The sequence below is a fragment of the Catharus ustulatus genome, chromosome 16 (assembly GCF_009819885.2).
Source record: "Catharus ustulatus isolate bCatUst1 chromosome 16, bCatUst1.pri.v2, whole genome shotgun sequence".
Classification (NCBI taxonomy): domain Eukaryota; kingdom Metazoa; phylum Chordata; class Aves; order Passeriformes; family Turdidae; genus Catharus; species Catharus ustulatus.
Window position 1 is genome coordinate 968,262 of NC_046236.1, and position 9,775 is coordinate 978,036.

The window sequence follows — 9,775 nt, forward strand, 5'->3', positions numbered from 1 at the left end:
GAGAGAGAAGCACCCCATGACAATTATATTTGTTACATCTCTCCCGCTTCAATGCCTTTGATGTTTTAACCACCATCTTCTGCAGAGGCGTTTTTCCCTCTCCCAGAGCTGTAACCCAAGCATGGAGGTCGCAGCAGAAGCCCCAGGAGCACCAGATTTCATAGCACCAGAGAAAGAGCAGCCTCTGTGCTACCATCCATCCCCCCCGGCAGCACAAGGGGCAGGTGGTGACCAGGCACAAGGGACAGCAGCAACTCCCACAGGGCACTGGGGGACAGATGCTCCTTCAGCAGGAGCTGTATTCAACACTCCAACAGCATGAGCTCTGTCCTCATGAGACAAGCCTTGTGAAAATGAAGAGGTTCTGAGTTCTTCAGAAAGATGGAACTTCCATGAGACAGATATTTAGCCATCCAAAAGAGTCTGGTGCTGAGGGAAGAGCACACAGAGGTGGGTGGAAGAAGGCTGTGGGATTGAGACAGGTTGGAGAGTTGAGCACAGATGAGGGGTTCCAGCAGTGCATCCCAGTCCCACAAGTGCCAAAGCCATAAGAGAAGCAGTGCCTCACTGCCTTGTTGTGCCTCTACCTCACACACCATGGGGACATAAATTACTTCCCCCTGGAGACCGCTCCCCGAAACAGCTCCCCTCTCCTGCTACTCCCTCTTCTCCTCCCACCTTCATCCAGAAAGCAGGAGGGCTGTGTGGGGGATCAGAGACCAGGGCAGTGCTTGCAGTTTCCCAGTTCTCAAGGAAAAAATTCACCCTGGAATTCCACTGTAGGAGCATGGAAGATGGGGAAGAGGGCTCTAGTAACAGCTGCCAGAACACCCAGACCATCCCCATGCAGACAGGATGCAGGAAGGAAACACAGAGAGATCAAACTCCTGCCAGGAGCCTGGGGTGGAAGGACCCATAGAAACCTGCTCCCAGCTTTGCTCAGGCACTAAAACGACCCTGATCACCATTCCTACAACCTCTGGGCAGCCAAGGAGGTGTTCACAGGCAGATCCAAAGAGGGAGAGTAGCAGAAAACAACCAAGGGACACAGCCCATGCTGTGCCCACCTGCCACGTGCTGCTTTGTGCCACCTCTCCTTGCAGCACTCATAAAGACCACGTCATCTGCAGGCAGCTCCAGCCAAGCTCTCCCTGACCACACTCCTGTTTGTAGTTACGGATGCTGCAGTCCATACTTGCACTTGGAGAACACACAGCACACGTGCACCAAGGCCCTGTGTGGATCCACATCTACCAAGCCCCTGTCCCAGCTCCAGCATCCCCAGCACTATTGTCATTGTCCCTGCACTATTCACAGGCTGGTTTTTCCACCTTCTCCTTCTGTAGTCTGAGACAGATATGGGCAAAGGGAGAGCAGAGGAGGGCAGGGAGTCAGGCAGCAACAGTGAAGAGGGTTGGTCCCTACACCTGGTGGGCTACACACTCTCCAAGGGGCTCCATCCTCTGTCCTGTGGCAGGAGCACTAAAACCCCACTGGAATGGGGAGATCCCACACTCCTTTCTCTCACCCACATGGCAGCAGTGCAGATGCCAAAGGCTGAGGTTGGTGAAGCTCCATCCAAGCAGGAGCACGTGCTTTTGGGATGAATCCTCCTCCCCGCTTGGAGGAGGTGGGCAGCCAGAGGACAGGTTCCTGCAGGAGCAAGGGGACCATGGGGACAGCCAGGGTCAGCACAGCAGCTCTGTGCCCCAGGCAGGTGCAAGGGGGGGCACAGCCAGCATCCCCTGCCTGTACCCCCAAGGGAGGCGGGGTGGCCACAGACAATGCCAGCATTGAGTAGCCACTCGCCCCAGCCCATCTGCAGCTCCAGGAGCCCAGGGCACACAAAGCCAACGCTGGGCCATGGTGAGCCCTGCCAAGGCAGGGACACAGACCAGTCTTTGTGTCTGCAAAGGCAAAGTTAGCTTTGGGAGAAAGATGGGGGAGAGCTCCACCACTGGAGCCTCTGCTTTGGCTGCTTTTCATCTGGAGGTGGTAACCCACATGCAGACAGCAGTGAAGTGTCCAACACTCCCCTTCTCCTGCCTGCCCCACTCATGAGACCAGGTAGGGGGACCACCACAAGGTACCCCCTTGTGCAAGGCCCTGGAGCACACAGAGGGCCCATGAGAGCACACTCATATCAACAGAAGACCAAGACAAGAGGGGTTTCATAGAATCACAGAATGGTTTGGGGTTGAGCTGGGAAGGACCTTAAAGCCCATCCCATTCCACCCCTGCTATGGGCAGGGACACCTTCCACTGCCCCAGGTTGCTCCAAACCCTGTCCAGTCTGGCCTGGAACACTTCCAGGCGCAGCCACAGCTTCTCTGGGCAACCTGTGCCAGGGCCTCACCAAGAATTTCTTCCCAATATCCCACCTCTCCCTGCCCTCTGTCAGTTTGAAGCCATTCCCTTTGTTCTATCACTCCAGGCCCTTGACCCAAGTCCCTCTCCAGCTCTCTTGTAGCCCCTCCTCTTGTATGGTTTGACACATCCCAGTTGAAATTCCTGTATCATCCCTGTTTTTCTTTTGCTCCCAGACTGGCAGAGAGCCAGGGGCTCCAAAGAGTTCCTTCAGGGGACCAGAGCCAAGTGGGGCCTGTGCTCCTGCCCTTGGACCTGGCCCATCCTGTCCCTTCCCAGCACTTGCACTTCATGTCCCTGCCAGTAATGATTTCCATATGCAGAAAAACAAATCCCCAAGGACAACAGGTTTTATCCCACTTCCTTCATTTCCCAGCTCTGGGATGAGGGCAGCTCTGCTGCCTGCAGCGAGCCAGTGCCTGGCCTCACTGCTGCCAGAGTCACACAAGAGCACAGGCACTGCCTTTACTCCTACACTACACGCACAGCTCAGCCAGAGTGCCCAATTCACTCACTCTGACAGTCATTTATTAATGTCATGGCCCCACGCTCGTTAGCCTGCAGCCCGGGGTGTTAACAGAGGTGATGTGCCCTGCTCAGATGCCAAGGCACCAGAACTGCTGGGGAAAGAGAAACCCTCCCCTCAGGAGGGGGAACTGGTGAGGACCAGTCACTCTGCAGGGAGAAAAAGCCCAGCACCATGTACCCAGGTTGCCCCAGGCCAGCCTGCCACTGCCACCCCAAATGGGGTGAGACCCTCAGCAGACACTGGTGTGGGATGAAGGGGTTGCTGTCCAGGGGAACAGCTGATGCACAGGGAGCCTGGGGCAGTGGGAACCACAGCCCCTCTCATGGCACGGTGCAAGCTCCCCTGAGGGCATGCTCACTGGGATTTTGCTAGCAAAAACCAGGGAGTACAGGGAAGTGCCAAAAGCTGTCAGGACAGAAACCTTCAGCATCAAGTATTCCTCCATTAGGGATAATAGAGGAAAATCTTACCTACTAAAAAGAGGCCTCTTAGTGCTTTTTGTGCCCAACACTGATCCATTTTCCTCTGCTCCAGCTCATGACACCTGTGCTTTTAGCCCCCAAACCCTGACATGCCTGTCACTCACTGCCTGTTGCACATTTACCCTGTGACAGACAGAAAAAGGCAGCTGCCAGCTTTCAGCATCACTGAATTTCAGATAAATCTGAGCCTGGCTTCAGTCTCCACGGTGGAACTGCTAGTGGTCCAGCATTTACATTCAAAGCAAATTTGTGGGAGGTAAAAAACACAACAGAGTCCATGACGTGCAAATCATTATTTTTCTTCACTAGAACTGGACACTGATGCAAAAGGAATATTTGAATCATATCCTTAGTCACACCTGCTTATCAGGGCTCCTGCTCTCAGCCAGCCAGGACTGAAACTGGATTAATGCACACAACCAAGTGAACTGCTTCCCTCGCTCCTGGCCCAGCCAGGGCTGCCAAGGCAGCAGAAGGTATCTCCCAAAAATTATTTGGAATCTCAGAAAATATTACAAACTCCAGGCCATGATGTCCCTGTCCATTGCAAGGGGGTAGAGTAAGATGATCTTGAGGATCTCTTCTGAGATTCTATGACAATTGACAGGTGGAAGCCCGGAAAATCCAGTTTCAGACAGAATTACTTTCCTGATTGTAAATTTGAGACTGCAACCTCAGCAAAGCAGATATGGATCAAATCACTGTGTCTGACATGGAAAAAGGTGTCAGGGAAATTTTATTGCAACACAGTCAATGGGGTTTGCCCTTAAGCACTCAACAAATCTTCCAATTCATCACCCAAAGTTAAGAAACACTTCAACAAATTAGAGATTGGAAAATTGAGGCTGCAGAGCAGCTCTCTAATTTACCTTAAACTGACCCACAAAAGAAAACATTCCATCTGTCCCTCCTGGTCACCCTCACCACACAGCAGCCCCATCAGTAACATCCCAAGTGCAGGGCAGCAGTAGGCAGCTAATTACAAAACTGCTTTCCCCTCTGTGAGCATCTCTCAGCCAAGGGATGCTCTTCCCTGGTTTGCCTGGAAAGCTGAAACAAAGCTGAGGCATTCTTGGGCTCCTGAAGTACTAGGGAAGCATTAAATTTTTGACAAAAAAGAAAGTCTGGAAGAAAACTTCTGCTCACTCAAGTGATGCGGATTGCAGAGAATTTAAAAGGCAACATGCAGGCAAAAACAATGCAGCATGCAGGATGAGTGCAACTGCCAAGGCCATGAAGGGCATCCTGACCACAGCCAAAGGGCAGCCTGGTCATCACTTCTCTCCCCAGTGACTCTGCTGTTCCACTTGTGCTGCTCCTGCAGCAAGGGAGGGAGGTCTGCTGGAGGCAGAGGACAACACCAAAGGGACCTGGGCACTCTGTGACAATCCCACACACCAACAGACACAGGGGGCCTGTGCTGCTGAGGAGCAAAATCACAGAATCATGGAATATCCCAAATCAAAAGGGACCCAAAAGGATCAATTTCTGGCACAGACACCCCAACAATCCCACCCTGGCAGTGCTGTCCAAACACTCCTGGAGCTCTGGCAGCCCCAGGGCCGTGCCCATTCCCTGGGGAGCCTGGGCAGTGCCCAGCACCCTCTGGAGGAAGAACTTTTCCCTGATATCCAATCTAAACCTCCCCTGGCACAGCTCCTGCTGATTCCTGTCCCTGTCACAGGGAGCACAGATTGGAGCTGCCCCTCAGGAGGAGCTGCAGCCCAGGTGAGCTCTGTGCTCCATCTCCTCCAGCTGAACAAACCAAGTGCCCTCAGCTGCTGCTCCCATGGCTTCCCCTCGAGACCCTTCCCCAGTGTCCTGAGGTGACTCATGTCCCTCCCTTGGATACTCTCTAACATCTTTAGATGCTTCTGATATTGTGGTGCCCCAAAGTGCCCCCAGCATTCGAGGTGAGACCGCCCCAGTCAGGGACAATCCCCTCCCTCACTCAGCAATGCTGGGCTGATGCATTCCAGGATATGTTGTCTCTCCTGGCTGCCAGGGCACACTGTGACTCATATTCAACTCGCCAGTTACCAGAAGCCCCAGGTCCTGACGCAAGGAAGGAAGGTGGAGAAGAGCTAAAGCAGCTGAAGATGTTCCTCAAATGGTGGTAGCCACAGGAACCAGCTTCACCTGGTGCTTCAGGAATGAAGATCATGCTATGGCTGAGGGTAGCAGGGGCCTCTGGAGATCCCCCAGCCCAGACCCTTCCCAGCAGGGCCAGCTACAGTGCCCAGGACAGCTTCTACTTGAGTTTTGAATATCTTGAAAAAGATACCCCAGAAGACTCTCTAACCTCTCTGGGACTAGCCCAGTAAAACCGCAATTTTTGTGTTTTAAGTGTAATTCCCGTGCTTTAGTTTGTGCTCTCTACCCCGGTCCTGGCACCAGCACCCAGAGACAAGCCCTGAGGGCAAACCCCCTCATAATGGTAACAGAGCTGGGCAGGGCTCACTGCCAGGACCTGGCAGATCAGATTCCTGTGGGTGCTGAGCACTTCAAAACCCACCTGTGGCTGTGGATAGGAAACCACAGCACCTAGGGTGGGAAGGAGTAGTTTCCAGCCCTCCTCCCAAATCCATGCAAAACCAGGTTTTACCACAGCAATACATTTCCTCCATAGCCAGTACAAGGCAATGGAAATTCTCATGGAATGGAAAAAAAATAGGTTTTGGCCCTTAAAGGACAGACCCAAAAGGAGCTGTGATGGGATGCTGCCTCTTGTCTCCCCCAGAGCCTGTTTTAACACCTCTGGCCATAGGTTTGCTCTCCAGAACTTGTCCAGCTGGGCCAAGAGATTGAGGAAAGTACATGCAGGAAGCTATGAGCACCCACACTTCCCACTTCAGAGAGGCACCTGGCTTTTCCCTCTGCAGAGACAGTGCTTGGGCACAAACCCACCTTGGGAAAGGCTCCCTGTTGCTGTCACTGCAGGACAGAGCCAAAGAGAAGCAAAGCTCTGCTACTACAAAACCTGGGCTACTCCTTCCACTTTTCCAATGCTGCCCCAGGACCTGGAAAATTGTTCTATCAGACAAAGTAAAACGGTCCAGGTGTGCATAGGACCAGAAGGATACTCACTGCAGGTTTGGTCCCATGGTACTGCAGCAGCTGCTTCCCTGAAGAGGATTTATTCCATACTCCAGGACATTACACTGACAGCCCACACAAACCCACAGCCCACACAGGATCCCTTACAGGAACAGCCCCACCTGTCTTCTCTCGAAAGAGGGTTGAGCTCATACAGGGCCCAGTCACTGCATTTTTAGCTGAATCTTCTGCAGTATTTGCAGGGTGAGGATCACTGGCCTGGTAACCTCTTGCTTTTACATTAATGATTTTGACTTCTTTGCATAAAATGGTCCCAGCCAAGCAAGCCAGGAAATAAACAACTTCAGCAGGTTCCTTCAAAGAAAGGAGAGAAACACCCCTTTTGCCAAGAGCAAATACAGACCATTCAAGAATTCCTACGAGCTTGGGTTGGTTTTGTTTGGCTGGTCTCGCTTTTAATTCATAGTCACTGAAAGAGTTTTGTGCCCTTAACTATTGCATGTGCCACCAGCTAAGCACTTAATGAGGAGGAAGTGAGACTTACACAGTCATTGCTCAGGAGGAGGGAGACAAAGCTGTGCCAGCCTCTGCAGCCATCCTGATCCAGAGCAGCTGGCAGGACTCTCAATCCCTGCCCACCCACCCCGTTGCAGAACAGAAAGCTTCACACCAGGCACCCCACCATGCCAGGAGCCCCATCTCCCTGGGCAGGGACAGCATGATGTCACAGGCACTGCACAGCCCTGCAGCCCTCACAGGGACTGCCCAAGCTGCCAGATCCCCCCATCCTTTCCAAGAGCAGGTACCTGGGAAAGAGAAGGATGAAAATGAAATACGGAGAAACTTTCAGGCTTCATGTGGAACAAGAGCAATGCCACAAACTCTTGCCACAGCCAGCTTGGGGTGGAGATCTGGCACAGCACTGCTGTGAGTTATAAAGTTTCCCTCAGCTTAGGGAGGGAGCAGAGCTGCACTTTTGCACAGGAAGGGATACAGACACACTACTCATAGGTTGGTACGACACAACGTCTCCTCAATACAACAGAAGAGGGACAAGAGACCAGCCAGACAGTGCTGCATAAACAGCCTTTAAACCCCTTGGGCTGGGCTTTGCTCCCCAGGCTGAGATCAAAGGGACCTTGGTTTGAGAAGGCTGCTGCTCTGCTGTGGGTTAGACCCTCCAAGAGCAGAGCAGGCAGCACCAGACTCACAGGAACAGCACAGGGCATGAGCCAGAATCCAAGAAGAGGAATTAACCCCACATCCCACAGAGCCAAAAGCATTTGGAAGAGGCTCAGAGGTGGGAGCTGCTAGCTGACAGAGACTGTCTGCCACCCTCCAGCCCTGCCACAGCAGGGAGGACAGAACCCTGCTCCTCTGCAGCTTCCCCTCCACACTGCTGCCCAGCAGGAATGGGGATTGCTGCACAGTCCATGTAAAACACTCACCCTGTTAGGATTGGCAAGCACTCAGGAATAAGCTACTTCCTTGCCTGCCAAATCGAGGAGATGGAGAAAACTCATTAAAGACAAGACAGTCTCTCTGGATGCAGAGCAAGGCAGGACAAGCCTTCCCAGGCACCCAGCAGCATGTTTGGATGGGGAGCTATTAGCCACACCCTGGCAGATGCAGGCAGGGTGGGCTGCATCACTATGTCCCCAAAACAGCAGCAGCTCTTCCATTTCATTCCTTTACAAAGGCAGGCAGCCCTTTTCTTTCAGAGCTGGCTCCAGACGTTGCAGATCCCAGCTGGAGCTATGCAAGGGGAGCAGACCATGAAGAGCAGGGACCGTGCCACACTATGACAGTCGCAGGCTGCATCGAAGAGCCTTTGCTGCTTTTTTGCCCAAACATGAATTCTCTCTGTCCATGCCCCAGCCAGAGCCCTGGCTAAGCTGTCCCCAGCACCATGGCAGGACACAGTCCCCACACATGGTCACAGCTGCTGCCAGAGGCACCTGCCCACTGCTCCAGCATCCAGCACACCAGAGCTGCTTCAAATTGGGTTCCTCTGCCACAGACACAGAAAAAACATCATAGGCAGAGAAAATTCCAACCCCCATGGAAAGCAAGCACCATAACTCACAGGGCTCCAAACAAGGTCCCAAGAGGCCGTGTGTCCCTGGGCAGAGCCTGGCTCACCGAGAAGCACATGGTCTGGAAGAGAGGGCTAGGCTGTGTGCCTGATCAACACAGCCCAGCGCAGCCACATCCCTGCTCACCAGCACGATAAGGAGAACAACAGCCCTCACTTTTCATGGCATCTCTTCTCAGTCGAAGAAGAAAAGGGGCATCACAGGAGCTGTCACTGATTCCTGGCCAGAACCAACACAAAGGAGCCTCATGCAAACCCGCATCCCCGTGACATGCTGAGACACCATGGACCACCCCAGCATCCCAGGGGTACAGCAAAAGAGCAAGAGGAACAGAGCTACGTACTCATCGTGCACCAGGAGCCCCGCGGGCCCCTGCGCCAGGCTCAGCCGGGAAGCGCCAGCTCCATCCAGGTTGGTCGCGCCAAGGAGGGGTGGGAGCCACCTCAGCCTCCCGTCCTCATCACCACCAGCACCGTGCAGCAACAGTTTAATTCACTGATCCAAGGAAACAGAAGAATCGGGAAGCTCTTCTGCCACCCAAGGCAAGTGGTTGCTAACAGGCACAGCCTGGCACGGCTGTGCTGCCCCAGCATTTGCAGCCCTGCTCCCTGCGACACTCCAGCATGTCAGCAAGCAAATCCTCTTTGCCTATGGCAAGGGAACTGGAGCAGGGAGGAAAAAAAAGCATCAAGAAAGTCTTTGTCTACAAACATCCCAGCCAGGCGCACGTGCAGCATGAGCTTCCTGGCGAGGGTGGAGGGGGGGGCCTGGACTTGGGAGCCATCATTTCCGCTGCAGAGCCCTCCGCTGACTTATTGTCTTCTAAAAATAAAAGTAAACACCGAAGAAGACCTCTTTGTTTTTACTCCTGCTGTGTCAGAGATTTCTCTTATAGGAACAAGTTTGTGGGGCCTCTTCCCAAACCTCTGGGAGCTTCCCCTGAGACCAGCACAGTGCTGAGAAGGCAGTGGGTGTCCCAGGGATTGGCAGGGAAAAGAAACTGTCCTGTCTTCCCTCCAACCTGCAGCTGCTCATGGTGGGGACCATAAATCCCAGAATGGTTTTGCTTGGAAGGAATTTAAAGCTCATCCCATCTCAATCCCTGCCATGGGCAGGGACACTTTCCCCTGTCCCAGGCTGCTCCAAGCCCCATCCAGCCTAGCCTTGGACACTGCCAGGGATTCAGGGGCAGCCACAGCTTCTCTGGGCACTCTGTGCCAGGGCCTGCCCACCTCACAGGGAAG

The 9,775-nt window shown here is 53.4% G+C and overlaps 1 protein-coding gene across 1 annotated transcript in view; it reads right to left on the reverse strand.

Annotated features, from left to right (window-relative positions):
* Nucleotides 1–8,893, reverse strand: part of LOC117003750 (ankyrin repeat and fibronectin type-III domain-containing protein 1-like) — a 212,106-nt gene extending 203,213 nt beyond the window's left edge. Inside the window, exon 1 of the mRNA XM_033073944.1 lies at nt 8,875–8,893. Within this exon, the coding sequence (XP_032929835.1) occupies nt 8,875–8,878 (4 nt within the window). The 5' untranslated portion in view covers nt 8,879–8,893. The remainder of the gene's footprint in view (nt 1–8,874) is intronic.
* Nucleotides 8,894–9,775: the final 882 nt, after the last annotated feature.